The sequence below is a fragment of the Sinocyclocheilus rhinocerous genome, unplaced genomic scaffold (assembly GCF_001515625.1).
Source record: "Sinocyclocheilus rhinocerous isolate Xijiao unplaced genomic scaffold, SAMN03320098_v1.1 scaffold730, whole genome shotgun sequence".
NCBI lineage: Eukaryota > Metazoa > Chordata > Actinopteri > Cypriniformes > Cyprinidae > Sinocyclocheilus > Sinocyclocheilus rhinocerous.
The window spans coordinates 1,178,274-1,196,583 of record NW_015670605.1 but is presented as its reverse complement, the minus strand read 5'-3'; the positions used below and the strand labels follow the sequence as shown (position 1 = coordinate 1,196,583).

General features: G+C 37.1%; 1 protein-coding gene and 1 long non-coding RNA gene across 2 annotated transcripts in view; one reads left to right on the top strand and one right to left on the bottom strand.

The window, feature by feature from the left end:
- LOC107734291 (CD276 antigen homolog) overlaps positions 1–17,105 on the top strand; it is a 21,803-nt gene extending 4,698 nt beyond the window's left edge. The window contains exons 2-4 of the mRNA XM_016546221.1: positions 9,185–9,526; positions 10,583–10,858; positions 16,844–17,105. Of these exons, the coding sequence (XP_016401707.1) occupies positions 9,185–9,526; positions 10,583–10,858; positions 16,844–16,956 (731 nt within the window). The 3' untranslated portion in view covers positions 16,957–17,105. The remainder of the gene's footprint in view (positions 1–9,184; positions 9,527–10,582; positions 10,859–16,843) is intronic.
- On the bottom strand, positions 4,767–5,326 carry LOC107734294 (uncharacterized). The gene is made up of 3 exons (XR_001639080.1): positions 5,216–5,326; positions 4,961–5,025; positions 4,767–4,796 (listed from the first exon to the last, which is right to left on the bottom strand). It is a non-coding gene; the product is annotated as an uncharacterized LOC107734294 (long non-coding RNA).
- Positions 17,106–18,310: the final 1,205 nt, after the last annotated feature.

Here is an 18,310-nt window from a genome sequence, read left to right as displayed (position 1 = left end):
TTAAGTTAACTATATTAAATTATATAAATATAAAAAGCATACAGACGCATTTTTGCCGTCTACAATTTAGAAAGCCTGGAATTTTCCAATGTAGTGGAGTAAAAGTAAAAGTTGGCTGAAATATAAAAACTCAAGTAAAGTACAGATACTCCCAAAAAATACTTAAGTACTGTAACAAAGTATTATTACTTCGTTACATTACACCACTGTCCATGTCAGGTTTGAGTAGTGGTGCAGGCGTCATTCTATTGTATTTGAGGGGATTTCTAGAGTATCAAACTTTGGAAAAATGCCAATAAAACAAAGACTTACAAAGGATCTAGGCCATATCTAAAGAGTGATACACCAGAATGTCCTTCAGACAGGAAAGATGACACCAGTCTAGTGGCTTATATTGAAGAAATAGTCTTTTTATAAAGGGGGTGTAAAGAATTCCATACACTTTGTTAGAGGGGCTTTGGGCACCTACATGCTTAAAAATAAAGGTTCTTTATTTGCATTGATGGTTCCATGAAGAACCTTTACCATCCATGGAACCTTCTTAATTGCACAAAAGGTTCTTTATAGGGGAAAAGGTTATTTAGATTCTTAAAATGTTTTCCACACTAAGAAAAAAAAAGGTTATTTTAAGAACTGTTCTCTGAATGGTAATTTGGGGTTCTTTGAGGTTGAATTTTTGGAGTACAGTCAGAAATCATTTAAGTAACTCCATAGCAACTACTAAAATGTACATGGGAAATATTTTCTTAAAAGGCTATATGAAACCTGAAGGAGGGAGACTGGAGCCAGGCCAACTCAAATATAGTTGTGGCTCTTTTTTGCACAGGTAAACACTATTTCCTCACAACTGTGATTCGGTCTGGGGCACTTACTGGAAATGCTTTGAATGGGGTCCTTTTTCTGGTAGTTTACTTTTTGTGAATAAGATAAGCTGGCCTAACCCAGCCTGTTTTAAATACAGTCTTTGGAGGGGATGTGTGTGACTTCCATGATTAACATCCATCTTGGAAGATCCAATTATTCAACCACGTTGTATAGGCGGTGAGGGATGCTAATGTGAATGTTAAATGTGTCCTGATATGCCCTGGACAACAGCAAAGTCTTTGTGTCTTTTTTTAATCTTTTATTTTCTCTAGGTTTTTTTTGCCAGACACCTGGGGCCTCATTTATCAACAGTGCGTACGCACAGATGTGTGCGTAATGAGTGCGTAAGAACAGTTTCGCGCAAAGTGCGGGATCTACCAACTTGTACTTATACGTAGAAATGTGTGTAAATATATGTCCCATAGTTGTGTCCAATCTTTTAGATTTTTCATGTACATGTTATAAATAAAGGATTTCCTTAATGTTGTAGATCCCTTGTTCACATTTAAACAGGTTATAATAGTAGTAGAGTAGGTTGGACACTAGGGGGTGCTTTGGGGTAATTTTTTTACTATGCAATTGTCTACACAACACAAGGCTAATTCTAAACTTTAAAATATACATTTATTTTTTATTTATTTTAATTACACATTTAAATTAAACTGAAGGAAATTATCAATTTACCCGCTTAAGGATTATTCAACCAAACGTGAAGTGTGCCTGTGTGGAAAGTAACTGTGCTTGGTCCTTCTTGGGTCCTTCACAAAAACAAATGAGCGCCATTTAAAAAAATTAAAATAGGCTCTATATAATATGCACTGTTGCTTAGTATTACATTATAGCTTCAGATGCATGATATTTGTAGGGCCCTATGAAATCCGTTTTATTTTTCCCAAATTAGCCTAAGTTTTATTTTTCCCAAATTAGCCTAAGTTTTATTTTTTCCAAAATCTTTTTTTTTCGTTTGAATTTTTCGGGATTCAGTTTTTTTTTTCCGTTTGAATTTTTCTGGATGATTATATTAAATTGTAACAAAAACCATGTCTAATTAATTAAAATCATGAAACTTGTTTAATTTAACAGCAATTTATAATTGGTGTCAAACCCTATAAAAGACAGCTGTGACAAATGTTTGTCTCAGTGCAATGGCTTATCTTGCGTTATTGGAAGACTTGGCAAACAATGCGCTCCGCAGAGAATGCGTTTTCAAAGACCGCGCCAAGAGTGAGAGCACAGATTGGCTTCTCAGTCGGTACCGCTTTCTTTGCCATGATTTCAGTGAGGAGTGAGGACACATACATTCACGTGATTTATAAAGAGAGGTGTTGCCACCATGTATGGTTCATTGGAGGCGTTTCCGAATGCAAATTAGGGATAATTGTGTAGGATAGAACTATTTTCCTGCTCATCTGAACACACGCAAATGTTGCAAGGCAGAATCAAACCATCACAGAGAGTGTTCACTCACTTCTGAGTTCATTCAAACAGGGCTGCGTTTCCCAAAAGTATCATAAGAAAATAATTTAAAAGTTTAGTTCAGAAGTATCGTATCGGTATCAATATCAAAATAAGTGGTATCGCCCATCCCTAATGCAAATGACCGTGAACGTGAACGAGCATGGTACTGACGCACATGTGGGATTTATTAGCTGTGTCTCATTTAGAAGGCTGCGCCCTCCGGAGGTCGCATTCGAAGGCTGCATACGTCATCGAGGCTGTCTCATTTCAGAAAAGCAAGTAGTTTCCTTCATTTAAGTTGTGTGAGAGCGCAACGATGCTCTAAATGTGTTGGCATAGCAACGTGATACTTCCTGTTTCCTTTTCCGCCTGTCCTATGAAGGCCGTCTCATTTAATTCTAGGTTGAGGACACTTCGTATATGCATCCTACAGAGGATTCGACCTCCGGAGGGCGCAGCCTTCTAAATGAGACACAGCTAATGATTGCTTACTCGTGTTCGTAAGAACTGCGTGTGCACGACACGTTTTTAAATCACAGGCAGGGGGACAATCTCAATCAACTTCAAAGTTTGTTCCCTGCCCAGAGCCCCCTTAGTCGTGATAAAAATAAAACGCTGTTGGTTATATAAGAGGATAAATTCCAGATCATATCAAGCTTGTACAGTATCAGTATGATGTTTCTAAGCTTTAAAAAACTTTATCACAGATACAGACAAATAAGCCATGTCTGATTGAAAGATACTCCAGAATAGGGATGTAGCCTACTATGACAGTTCTGGCTTCTAAGTAGTTATGTAGGAGATAATGTACATCCAGCTGGTTGTTATCACAGAATAAACCCCAACAGGGTAGTCTTGTCTCATTTTGCAAGAATAACCGGCTAGATGTACATTATCTCATTTATTACACGGCTATAGTGTATATATATATTATACTTAACCCTCTGGTGCGCTTCGTCATTTTTTACTGATTTTTTAGAATTTTTTACTTAATCGAAATGGTATGAAACCAGGTAAAGGTTTTGGGACTTAACGTGTGAACAAAAAATAAATAAACAAACAAACAAATAAATAAAACAAATCATGGACATCATGGGCCTCAAAAAGGTTAAGTGGTCCTTTAAAAAATAGTAACACCTGTTCTCCTCACGGTCAAAAATGACTGCATTGAAACAAATGGGAAAGGAATTTCACCTAGTGGAAAAGGTACCCAAACATAATCTTACTGAAAGCAAATTTTTTGAGATATTAACCTCAAATTTGGAACACAACTCATTTAGATTTATGGCTTTGATTTTACCACAGTTTTAGAGTAAAACATGTTTTGGAAAATATATTTCAAATATAATTTGAAGTAGTATTTTTGTGCTTTTTTCATAATAAACTAACCTATACAATATCTTTAATTTCATTTTTTCCCACTTTGTTTTCTTCTTTTTTTCACTTAAGCAATAATCTGTCGAGTGCCTTTAATAAAAAGAGACCAAACTTATGTCTGTGCTCCAACAGGGGGAAAAAATGGATTATAATTACTGCATAAATATAATTTAGTGCATTAAAATCTCCTAATTCAATGGTTTTCTATCCTGGTCCTGGGGACCCACCACTCTGCACATTTTGTATGCCTCCCTTATCTGACACACTCAGCTGAACTCATGGGCTGCGTTCCACTCCACTTTTAGACACGCACTCGCGAACTTCCCTAAGCACTTCCCCTCGGGGGAATCCCCGCTGCCATTTTGAAGTGTGTTCCACTTCGTGAAGTGGACGAGGGAAGTTTATACCCAGCAAGCAATTTTGTGTTTAAAAGACGTCTATTAGCCGTCTAAACACAGCCAAGACGTCAAGGCTAAATTTGGGCTGTCAGTGAAAATTTAATAGACGTCTAATCATAGCCCATTTATAGACTAGTCATCAAATAGACCGCTATTAAACGACTACATATATACGTCTAATAGACAACAAAATGTCAATCCATCCAAACAAATGAAATATACAGCTTTTATTAAGAAAAATAATTTTTTTGACAACTTAAGACAATACAAAATGATTAAAATACAAAATAATTAATGACAAAATAAAATTTTATAAATACAATACACTTAAATATAAATATTATGATAAAGAAAATCTGGAATTTTTAACAACTTAAGATAATAAAAATGAATTAAGATAATAAAAATTAAGATATTTAAAAGAAAAAAAATCTAATACAAATCAAGATAAGAAAGAAAAAAAAAGCACAAGAAAAGCTTTTCTCTTTTGCTTGGATGCCAACTAAAAACAAAAACGAGATGTATTGTGTATCACCATTCAGTGTGTTAAAAAAGAGAGAAACCTCGCTGGTAAATGTTGTGTGTTTATACACATACCTCTGATGACCGAGAACAGTGCAGTCTTTTCAAATGCCTCTTTCTGCAGCGGACCACCCCCCTTCATATTGAATTTGGACATGAGGGAATTTTTTTCAAACCCTAAAATATAATACAGATTGAGGTGGTTAACAACTGCGGACAAAGTTTGACATTTCAAAATGACCAGCCAAGGAATTCTTTTTTAAATTTCTGATTTGCGTTGTAACTTATTGAGTATTGACACCACACAGTTTGATTAATGTGGCAAGATTTGTAGGCGTTACCTGTCCAGCATCCTTCTGGCACTGTCTTTGAGGTTTCTTCCTTCAACTCTGCACAACTTTGACACCTGAATAACACATGCCAATGTCAGGCAGGTAGTATTATATGTGTCCGTGTACACGTGTTTACCAATGAACCTGTGTCCCTTTGTTTAGGGCTGTTATGTCCTGGTGTATTCCGGGTGGCGTAGTCGACTATAGGATTTCTCTTATTATTGGTAATTTTCTAAGCACCTGACCACGTACTGCCACACTTACAAGACCAAGTAGGAATGTCCTTTATCGTTTGTTGTTTGCCCGCTGCTCTCCGACAGGTAAACTTAGTGCTCTCTCCTGTAAAAACAACATTCAAAACACAACACTGATCTCTACTGACTCTCATGTCTCACGTTGCCAGTAGTCATGTCTCAGTAGGGCTACAATTGCCATCTAGCGGTTGGGAATTGTAATTGCATTTTTATTTATAAAATAAAAGACAGCCGAATATCAATAATATCATATAATGTGTATGAATGTAACATTTAGCTTGTGGGATGCATGGCATCATATTATCAAATGCAAGTAAACTTTTGAAACATTTAAATTAGCATTATTTTTGGTATAGTAAATAATGCTATATTTAAAAATGCTGTAACATAATTAAATAAAATATAAAATAATGCTAATTTAAATGTTTCAAGAGTTTACTTGCATTTGATAAGAAGCTGCGTGGGCGAAAATTACATGTAAACAATTTTAAGGCTATTTTGGCTATGCTCATCGCTGGTCTGGTTACTGGTATAGGGCTATAGCCAAACGCCGTTAAAATTAGACCACAGATTGCCTCGATTTCGCCAGGTGGGCTAAAAGCAGACTACACGTAGCCCGTCCAATTTAGAGCTAAATCGTGGCTACATATAGACCACGTCATGCAATGACACTTATATCTTTGTAGATATTATTGACACTGCGAACATGATGGGATATCAACCATCTCATGCGCTGCCTGGCCAAAAACTACAGTGAATCAGGTTTGATTATAAGTGGGCTACAGATAGCCGCTCGGACTACGAGCTAAATCGTGGCTACGTATTGAACATGCCAAAGAAATGAAACCAAACACCTTGTAAACGCTGTTGACTTTGCTTACATGATGGACTATCATACATCTCACAAGTTATTTAGCCAAAAAACGACATGAAACCAAATTCAAGGTTATTTGGGCTAGAAGTGGGTTACATATATCGGGTCTATACTTAACCAAGACGTTAAAATGACGGCTATTGCTTGCTGGGTATGGACAGACCCTCGATTTTGACCGAGGGAGCGAGTATGCTTCATATGCACACTTCAGGCCGCTCCATATACCACATTGTGACGTCATCGCAGATCGCGTTTAATTTATCCCCACCTCAAACAACTGTATAATATATAAATTATTTTTTTTTACATTTATAACAGCCCAACCATACCTATATACATATAGAATGCTGCACCGAACAAATTTATAAGGGAAAAAATGTAAACAATAAACCAACTCCAGCTGATTCTAAGTGATCAAGGGCTTAGGACGTTCCAGTTCAGCACATTCCAAGGGTTCCGCCAGTAGTGGACACTCATGCAGCGTAATCAATGACGTACATCTGACTAAACGAGATGGAGGGAAGTTTGCGAGTGAAGGGCATAAAAAAACGGACTGGAACGCAGCTATGGAGCTCTCACCTAATGAACCGATTATCTCAATCAGGTGTGTTAAATAAGTGAGACATGCAAAATGTGCAGAGCCGTGGGTCCCAGGATCAGGATTGAAAACCACTGTCCTAATTTATATGCTAGCAAGTGGCTTTTAGCCAAGACGACCGATCAAGTTCAAACTACTGTAGAGTCTGTGACTAAAACAATAGCGTCTCTATAGTGATAATCGCCTCTGACGAAACCATGTCCTTCCCTCTTATCAGTGTGCCAGGATTCCCATGGTAATGAAAAAGATGTGAATTTTGAACAGGCAAAAAATATGTGATTGTATTAAATATTTTTCACCTATTCACATTTTTAAAAATCCTTATGCAATATGCATTCATCAATAACAACTACAAAAGTCTGTGGGCTGCATGCTGTCCTTGAAGTTGTCAATATTTTTTTTGATTTTGTAGTTTACATATCCAACTGCACATGGGTTGCCTTTGTGGAAGCACTTCAGAGAGGTTTTCATGCCAACCCTGTATTTTGTGTAATCATGCGGCAGTAACGAGCTCCAAAAGCAAAAGTCATTCAGACCATCTATTATGACACTAACCCAGTAATCACATTCTGTTGACATCCAGACAATGGCTCTATTACCAAACTCGCACAGGCGTACTCCCAACGGACTGTTCTATAAGCCCATTCATATATATAATGTTTAATTTAATTCCTATATATATATATATATATACACACACACACACATGTATCAATCAACCAACATATTCAACAACTGAGACATAAACAGAACAAATTTCACATACATTTGACAAACAGAAATGGAATAAAGGAGAAAATGGAGTCCCTAAACAAAGCGGGGGTCATGGATATCAAAATGATGTTAAAATGTGCTTGAAATGTTCAGAAAGTACTCATACTCGAACAACAATTAAAATTAGCAGAGCTATGCAATTTTTGTTTGCAGAAACAAAATAATAACATTAAAAATGGTCAGATTTTAAACAACAAAAAATATTGTTTGGGTGACTTCTAACATGTTATCTACTAACATGTAGGCTATTACATGTTCAAATAAAGTTTTGACAAAAGAGAAGTGTTATTCCTCACAATTCAGCCTTTAATTCATTAACCAATTTAGCAACCAAACTGCTAAATTAAAGGTATTTTATCTGCTTCATAAACAGTTCTACATAGGCTACCTCATTATCCGAAGTGTTGAGATTTTCTGAACACAAATGGCAGACAGACAAATGTAAATCCACTGTCTGACAGCAAACAATGAAGATATGGCGCTTTTCCACTGCATGGTACGACTTGGCTCGGCACGGCTCAGTACGGCACGGCACGGCACGGCTCGGCTCGGTTTGCGTTTCCACTGCAGTTCAGTACCGCTTTAGAGTGGGCGGGATTATTCACATGTTGTTGATATTTCCGCCGCCTCTATTGCCGCGACTCCTGAAAAACTTTTTCATTCCGCGTCCAATCCGTGATCGGCATAGTTTACACGTCACTTTTTGGTAACGGTACGGTTCACTTGGAACCTCAACCGAGGTGGTACTAAAAAAAGTACCAGGTACCAGGAACTGTACCCAGTGGAAACCCCCCCAAAAGTACCGAGCCGTACCGTGCCGTACCATGCAGTGGAAAAGCGCCAATAGTCATTTCCCCTTATGCATTCATATAATTCATTCTTTCATACATTCTTTCGGATAATTTCTCTCAGCACTCTGCCTTCATTCATGCTTTCACACAAAATTAAAACCTGTGCCTGCGTGAGACTGTTACTAACTTTGCTTGACTCTGAGCATTATTTACTGTAAGTTTTTGAAATCTCAATAATCAAATACTGTTTTAATGATAATTAAAATCTGAAATGGTAACACTAACCGTCGAGACTTTTTTAATCATGGTTTATCATCAACCTGGTGATCGTTTCATCCCTACTGCAGTGCATCTCATCTTAATGGGCTGAGAAAGATTAGGCAGGTCTTGCTGTGAGATGTTCTTTCACTCTTCTATCAAGGCACTTGCAAGTTCTCGAACACATCTGGGGGAACATATGGTTACAAGGACGATTGACTGTCCTTCCTGTCTGTCTGTAGAACTGTAGGCCTCTTACATTACGTTCATTGCCGTTTATTGCTCTGGCCACATTTGCAGTCCTCATGCTTCCCTGCAGCAAATCAGGAACGCTGTGCATCTTTCTTCTGGTGTTTTTCAGAGTCAGTAGAAAGCTCTGTTTAATGTCCTAAGTTATTGGAACTGTGATATTAATTTTCCTCCATCTGTAAACTGTTCGTGTCTTAATGACTGTTCCTCAGGTGCATGTGCAATAATTGTTTATGGTTCATCGAACAAGCACAAAAAACACTTAAAGATCTGTAAAGCTTATTTGGACTTTACAAATTTAGTACAAAATTAGTACAGTGTCCTGAAAAAGGGATGTTTATTTTTTTGCTGAGTTATGTACATGCCCGTGTTGTTGAATGTGCAAATTTGTGCTTCCTCCAAACATCCTCTCAGTATAAACTTTCTCTTCTCCAGATTCCTTTAGCGTCACAGTACCCTCTAGTCCTGTTCTCGTGGTGCGTGGAGCCACGGCACTTCTTCCCTGTGAGTTTGAACCAAACTCTAACGCTTTGGTGGTCACATGGCAACGGGAGGAAGACGCTCGGGTGGTCCACAGCTTCTACTACGAGAGAGACCAGCTCGAACGACAAAGCTCCGATTATTTCAACCGGACAAAGTTAAATCACAAAGAATTTGCTAAAGGAAACGCATCCCTGAGTATAGCCAGTTTTGGACTGAAGGATGCCGGGAACTACTTGTGCATAGTGAGCAACAGCAAGGGATCTGACAGAGGAGTGGTGCATTTGGTTTACGCAGGTACACCAGTGGTATTTTAATATAGTATCACTGAGATACTATTGTAGTTTTTATTAATAGATGTTATTTTTAAAGGGGTCATATGATGCCATTTCAAGTTTTCCTTTCTCTTTGCAGTGTTACAAGCTGTTCGTGAATAGATAAGATCCCTAAAGTTGCAAAGACTAAAGTCTCAAATCCAAAGAGATGTTCTTTATATTTATTTAAAACGGCTCGTTCTAACACGCCCCCCACATGTCTACGAGTATGGTGAGGGACGTAACATTTCCGTCACACGCTTGAGGAATTCAGCCAATCACAACGCACTGGATAGCTGGCCAATCAGAGCACACCTCGCTTTTCAGACCGATGAGCTTTGTAAAAATCGACGCGTTTCAGAAAGGCGGGGCATAGAGGAGAAACAATAATGTACAGTATGTGGAATACACCAAATACACAAAATAATGTTCTTTTTTACCAACGCCATATGACCCCTTTAAATATATATTTTATTTTTTATATTTTATATTAATTTTATATTTTTATATATTTGTTTCATTTTAATTGTAGTTTGTGTTTTTTTTTTTTTTTAATGTCTGTATTTTTATAATTTTTATGTCAGTTTTAGTTATTCTAGTACATTGTTAGACTAAATGAAAAAAAGAAATGTTGCTTTTTTAATTTTATTTCAGTTAAAGTTTTTTAAGTTATTTCAAGGAACAATGTTTTTTGTTTTGTTTTTTGTTTGTTTTCACTTTAACCCTGCCAAACATTAGTCAAAAGTCGAGTTAAAGCAATATTGTTACTCATGTTATTACAAACCTGTATGTTGTAATGTTTTTGGTGCAACACAAAATGAGAAATGGGAACTGAGAATACCTTTTTTGTAATATTACAGACACAATAATTTCAATTTATTTCTTTTTTTCCTTTGTTTGCATTGAAACAAGTCTTGTACTCTGTACAAATGCATATACCAAGTCATATGGATTCATATTCTGTCGTTTAATTTTGACTTCTAATAGTTTGATATGAGAGATGATCTGGTAAATCATTGTGTATGTCTTGTGTCGTCAGCCTTCTATTCAGAGCCGAGGTTAAACATCCTTCTAAAATCCACCGATGTGACTGTCCAGTATGAGACGGAGGGCTACCCGAGGCCAGAGGTCATGTGGCTGGGGTCAGGAGGTCAGAATCTCACTGACCACCTGGAGGTTTCGTCTGCATCAGACGGAGGACTGTTCTACTTAAAAAGCAGCTACATAACCCAGAGTCCAGCGTTCAATGTCATATTTACTCTAACAAACCCTGCTGTGCATCAGAAGCTACAGAGGCATGTTAACGTCACCTATGGTAAGCACTGCTTTCTGGGATAAGATTGTATTTGATTGTATTTCATCAATGATTTAATTAGATTTTATCGTTACCCAGCTGCTGTTACAATCATGAATTTTACATATCGAAAAAAAGTTTTGAGTCCATATGATTTTTTAAAAAGTTTTTGAAAGAAGTCTCTTATGCTCACCAAAGCTGCAATTATTTGATTGAAAATACAGAAAAAAACAGTAATATAACTGAAAGATTATTAGTTGTGAAACTAACTTAAAAACTTAAATGAACTGTTTTCTATTTGAATATATTTTAAAATGTTAAAATAAACTGATTTGCTACTTAAGAAACAGTTCTAATTATCCTCAATGTTGAAAACGGTTGAGATACTTCATATTTTTGTGGAAACCAATATAAAAAATGTTTCAGGATTCTTTGATGAATTGAGAGTTCAAAAGAACAACATACATTTATTTGAAATAGAAATCTCTTGTAACATTGTAAATGTTGTAACTGAAACCAGCATACAAAAGCAAAACCTCACATGGAGTAAACATCATTATACAGTTGTGGTACACCAAGAAGGAATGTCATGATTAAATGGGAGTACTTCAAAACTCAATAAATTCCCATTGGAATTACTGCGAAATAAACAAGTCTGATTATCTCCTTAAAGAAACAGTTCACCCAGAAATAAAAAATTCTGTCATTTGCTAACGCTTATATCATTCAGAATCACAAAATGACATTCTCAATAACCAAAAGCCTGAGCAACAAGTATGTTTACAATAATACTCAAAAGCTTTGATCAACAGCACTAAAAATAGCTTAGCCAAACAACCAGAACCTTCCAATGATAAACATAATTTGCTAAACGGCAGTGGCGTGAGGTTTCTCCCGATTTCTTCCTGTTCAACAAAATTGAAAGCTGATTTGACGCACGACAGAACTCAAGCTGTTTTAGTGTGTTTCTGTGTGACAGACTAAAGGCGGGTGTACACGGTGCGATGTACACATGTGCCAAATTTGCCGTTCAGCTTTATGAATGAATATGCCTGTTGTATTTCCGGCAAAATGAGCAGAAACTCAGAAATGGCCTACTCCCTTAAGTTCTTTATGAAGAACAGAAAGTCCATGCTTTTCTCTGCTTTTCAGCCATTCTCTTTCCTTTGTCTTCGTTTTTTTTTTTTTTGGACGTCACAAGCCCCCTGCCACAAAGAAAACTATTTCGTCCTCAGAATCCATATTTTTATGAATGGCACGAAACGTAATGCTTACGTCAGAGTTTGTAAATTCGTAGTAAATTTGTGTCGTGTGTGACTGCCTCCGAATGATTTTCGGATAAACTCAATCGTGACATGTGCCAGAGCTCACGACGTTCCGACCTTCAGAATCGCACCGTGTACGCCCGCCTTACCTTGTATCTTATTTAATTGTAGTGGGAGGAGTTACAATCAGCTGACATCATCTTAACGATCTTATCAAACAGTAACAAAAAAACATAAAGATCATGTCAAGCAGTACACACAAAAAGTAAAGATCTTGTCAAGCAGTACACACAAAAAGTAAAGATCTTGTCAAGCAGTTGGCTACACAAAAAAAGTAAACCCAGCGCTGGGTAAATATTGGACAGAACACATGCTGGGTTATTTAACCCAGCTGCTTGGGTTAAAGCACACACAGAATTAGCTACTAGAGGCAACAGCAATAATCAAAGATTAACTTTTTTAATAAGCAAGCACACCCATGGGGAAAAAAAACAACAAAACAAATTGAATTTATTTGGGTTAATATCGCATAGTTTACAATATTTCATTTAAACTCGTTTATCAAGAATTTTAGAAATAAAAAAAATTTAACATTTAAAAGTAACATTTTAATTCAAGTGTATTCAACCGTTTTCTGTTATCCCTTTTAACCAAAATAGTGTTGATTCTTGAGCCGGTGTGTCGCTGAAATCTGAGCCGTTTGGCGGGGGAACCGCGAACCTCAGACCGCCGCCTCGCATTTCACTCGTATCTGAAAGATGCCATGACTGACTCCATAACCTGCATAAACAAACAGTACTGAGTATTATCAAAATTAATTAAATTCAGTATTGTGATGAATAATAGTCGTGGGAAGCAGGTGGGGGAGTGAATGTACAGCAATCTCTCTTCCACCCTTAATACCACTGAGGTGAGACCTTTGAGCAAGGCACCGAACCCCCAACTGCTCCCCGGACGTCACAGCTAAAAATAGCTGCCCACCGCTCCGTGTGTGTGTGTGTGTCTTCACTACTCACTGCTGTGTGTTTGCACTTATGGTGGGTGAAATGCAGAGCACAACTTCCGAGTATGGGTCACCGTACTTGGCCACATGTCACGTCACTTTCACTTTTTTTATGCAATTCAAAGCAAAAGCCGTTTCCGTCATGCGAAAAGACCGCTGCTGACACGTTTGTTATGTTGATTTGCGTAAAATAATATCATTTACAGCACAGTAAAGATTTTATAGATGAAATAAAATGTATGTAAACCTTTATTTGACTGAAGAAGTGCATCAGTAGGAGGTGCTGAGAACCGCTCTCTAACACAAAAACTACACAACACTGGAAAAAAGCAACCCAACATATGAGCTAACAGGCTCAACTCAGCGGTTGGGTAGAATAAATAACCCAACAGTTTTTAGAGTACGCAAAAAAAAAAAAATATATATATATTTTTTAAATAACACCTAATCAAACACTACACACACAAAAAAAACCTTTAAGATCTTATTAATCTTATCAAGCAATATTAAAAAAAACGTAAAGCTCTTATCGAACGTATCAAGCAGTATGGAGAAAAACATAAAGATCATATTCTTATCGAGCAGTATGCAAAAAAAAAAACGGAAATATCTTATCGATCTATCGATTAGGGGAAGTCGTGGCCTAATGGTTAGAGAGTCGGACTCGTAACCCAAAGGTTGTGGGTTCGAGTCTCGTACCGGCAGGGATTGTAGGTGGGGGGAGTGAATGTACGGTGCTCTCTCCCACCTTCAATACCACGACTGAGGTGCCCTTGAGCAAGGCACCGAACCCCCAACTGCTCCCCGGGCGCCGCAGCAAAAAAAATGGCTGCCCACTGCTCCGGGGGTGTATTCACGGTGTGTGTGTTCACTGCTGTGTGTGTGCACTTTGGATGGGATAAATGCAGAGCACTAATTCCAAGTATGGGTTACCATACTTGGCCACGTCACTTCACTCACTTATCTTGCAAGAAGCATGCAGAAAAATGTGAATAAACATCTTATCGATCTCATCAAGCAGTATGCAAAAAACAGAAAGCATGGTGGGTCGACCAGTGGCAGACATGGCATTATTTTGGAAAAAGTGTCAGCTCATGATATGGGGTTGTAGAAGAAAGCATTTTAACACCAAAAACCTTAATTTCATTACAGATACCACTCTGAGTGAAAAACGAACCTGAAATTCGTATTTTCAAATCTGAAGACACCTCGAATTCGAAAGTACTCCGAATTTAAGTACTTTGTTTGTCCCACACACAGTTTCTGCCAATCTCATGTAAATCTCGAGTACCTAGGCTATAGAGTGATATTGCATCATTCATATATCACCTAAGAGTCTTTAGTTTTATCAGATTTATAAAAGACAGATACAGCTTTACGCTTCTCTATGAAAACAGCCGAGCTCCTGGTGTGACATCGACATGAATAAAACAGAAACAAAAACGTCGACTTAAATTTGATTTAATTTGTTTATAAAACATTTGTTGCCCCGGAGAAATAAACTGCATCTGCTGTTCCCTTAACAGCTGGGTTCTTTGGGAAGCCGAACAAACAAGGTGATCTGTCCGTCACAACCAAAACCACACTTCTTTGGTGACTGTTGATTTTATGGTCTAAAAACAAAATGACAAATCCTTCTTGAGCAAGTCCTGTGCAGCTCTGACGATGACTTCAGTAACCCGAATGAAGCATGTTGATGGGTCTCTTGCTCTCGCTCTGTTAGCTGTGTGCGTGCGCTCTTCCGGGAGAAGTGCCCATATAAGGAATTCCACCCTTTATGACGTCATACAGGGCCATACTAAAAAAAAACTTTCTGAAACTTATACGAACCCTGAAGGAGTGTATTTAGCACAGAATTACTCCATCATACGTCCAACTTGTGTTTTGAAATTTTGGCCATGTTTACCATCAGAATCCAACTCTTTAACAGTGTAAATAAGTCAGAATAGCATTAGACCTCCACTTTAATGACAGCAGCACTCGGGTCTGGATTGTAATAATCCGTAGCAAACAGTGACTGTCTGAGTGGCTAGAGAGCTCATTATCCTTCAGTACTCTGTCTGCACCAATCCCACAGATGGAGTCCGTATTGGCCTCAGGTGTGTTTTATGTGGTGGAGTACAAAGCTCAGTGTTTTGAGCCACGGCTTGCGGAAACTGGGGGATTTTGCTGGTGTCAGGCTGCATTTCAAGAGTGCAGATTTATTTGCTACTTATTAGTTCTTGCACTATGGCTTCACTCCTTTTGTATTTCAGAACTGTTTTGATTTTTAGTTTCTTTTTCTTTTTATTGCAACGAAAAGCTGAAGTGAAAAGTTAACATGGGTCTCAGAATATCTACATTAAGCACTTGAGCTGACATCAGCCCTGATACTCATGTTCTCTGGGACATTCTGAGATGCTCCTTGAAGCAAGACAATTAAATTGTACAAAGAGTCATTTGATCAGTGTCAGTCATTTACGTGTCATGTAATTTGGTTTGTAACCTCAAACAACCAGTGCAGTGAATCTCGAGTCTTTGTTGTGTGAGTTCTTGAGAGCAGAATCAATCCTTCATTGTCTGATAGCTACCAGGTTCGTCTATGTTTCACATTACATTCTTTTTTTCTCTGGGACAATAAGCATCACCCTAGTTCCCAAACTGGCATCTATTTCAAGAATAAAAGCCACATTTTTCGGAAGGTGACACTGCAAGATTACAACACAAAAGCCTGCTTGAACAAATGAGAATCAGGAGTTTGAGCATTGCAGCTGTTTCACTGTTGTACAGACTTTTTGACCGACAGCATCAGCTTTAATATCTTCTTCCTGATTTATTTACAGGGTGTTTTGCAAGCGTTATAAATTGCATCAAGTTTGAGGAATCTGTCAGCAAAAATTTTTTTGACATTATTTTAGATAATTTCCTTCCTTCCTTTCTTCCATTGAAAGTGTTTTATGATGCAAAACTTTCTGAAATGTCAAATTGCTCAGTGTATTTGAGACATTTCAGTGTAGATCCATAATCAGTGGTCATAATAGAAAATGAGCTGGGATATGATGTATATAATTGTTCAGCAAGGATGCATTCAATTGATCAAAAGTGACAGTAAAAACATTTAAAATGTTAGAAAAGATTTCTGTTTAAAATATTATGTTGTTCTTTTGAACTTACTATTCATCAAAGAATCCTGGAAAAATGGTTTCCACAAAAATATTAAGCAGCACAACTGTTTTCAACATTGATAATAATCAGACATTTTTCTTGGGCAACAAATCAGCATATTAGAATGATTTCTGAAAGATCATGTGACACTGAAGACTGGAGGAATGATGCTGAAAATTCAGCTTTGCATCACGGAAATAAATTACTTTTTAAAATATATCCAAATAGAAAACAGTTATTTCGAGTTGTAATAATATTTCACAATATTACTGTTTTTACTATATTGAATAAATCCAGCCTCGGTGAGCAGAAGAGACTTCTTTAAAAAAAAACTCTTACCCACCCCAAACATTTGAACAGTGGTGTATGAAAGTATAAAATTAGACATCAAATGTTAAAGTCAACATAAAAATGAAAACAAATTAAAATTGGATTCATCGGTTCACATTATTCCAAAAAAAAAAAAAAGAATTTGTAATTGAGAATTTTGAACATAATTGAATATCCTGTTTAAAATGCCATTACAGAAGATGTCTGTAAACGTATGGAGTCACCTGTCAGTAACATGTTCCTCTTGTCTGTCTTTAATTTTAGATGGGAACATGAGCTCCAGAACTTCAGTTGTGGTTCTGTCTGTATTGTGTTTTTTCCTCCTGTGCTCGACGGGTCTGCTGTTATGGTTATACTGTCGTGACAGGCGCAAATGACCTCACGTCCATACTGGACTCACATGAATTGCTGAAAAGTAACTACTGCTCTTCCAATAGTGCCTCCAACATTATTTGTAAGTTTTTATTATATTTAAATGAATACTGCTGCTCTACTAGACTTTATGCAAATACAGATTTGGGACAGAAACACAATAAATCATTAAGGTTGAAGTGTGTGATTTTTGTAGCAATTACATTGTGTTTGTTTCACTTTGCTGTCCTAAAATCTTCACTAGCGACTAGATGTTTAGTGAAACCAGACAAAAAGTCCATTTCAGGCTTTTTAGAGCATCTGTAAAAATATAAGAGTGAGAATGCTATACTATAATATAATTAGAATGTTTTACAGAAATCATATCTTGCAAAATTCATGGCTTCTTTTGAATGACAGTTTATGGAAAACAATGTTATTAGAAACCTAAAGTGACAACATCTGACAATAACGTGACCATGCTAACCAGCATAACAACACTAGCATCAATTTAAGGAAGGACTATCAATCTTTATTCTGTTTGCTACCACAGAAATGATACACTTCAGCTTTAAAAATGACAGCTCAATGAATAGGGATATATTTTAAAACATTGACTATACAAATGTTTGTTTATGAAATATGCATATCACTGAAAGAATATTCAAGACAAAACGCTCACTGTATGCCTGCTGATTTTGAAGATTTTTACTACGCACAGCCTTGCTGGAGAAGTTTACTTTAGCTGTAGCAGCATTAATATTAACAAGATGTATTTTACTTTTTATTTTTTTCATTTTTATCAACTTCAGTATAAAAAATAGTGTTTCATGTTTTTTATATTATTTTTTAAGACTTTTTAAATGATCTTATAAAAAAATAGAATTTAGACCAAAACCAAACACGGTATTTTTCCATCATGTGTTATGTGTTTCTTTCTAAGTTACAAAATGACAAATTATTAAAGGGGTCATATGATGCGATTTCAATTTTTCCTTTCTCTTTGGAGTGTTACAAGCTCTTGGTGCATAAAGAAGATCTGTAAAGTTGCAAAGACTAAAGTCTCAAATCCAAAGAAATATTCTTTATAAAAGTTAAGAGTCAGCCACGCCTACCTAAAACGGCTCGTTCTAACACGCCCCCACATGTCTACATCATGATGTGGGAAGATTTGCATAACGCCGCCCAAATGTTCACGCAAAGAAAGAAGGCGTAACTTTTATTCTCACTGTAGTATTGTTGTTGTTGGCCGCCGCCACCATGTCATGAAGGCGCTGTGTGTGTTCTGTGTGTTTCGTTGTGAAAGCGAAACTACTTTGTTTGGCCTTCCAAAAGAGGACAATATCTGCTTCGTCATGCCTGGAGCTGATCAGTGCTGGT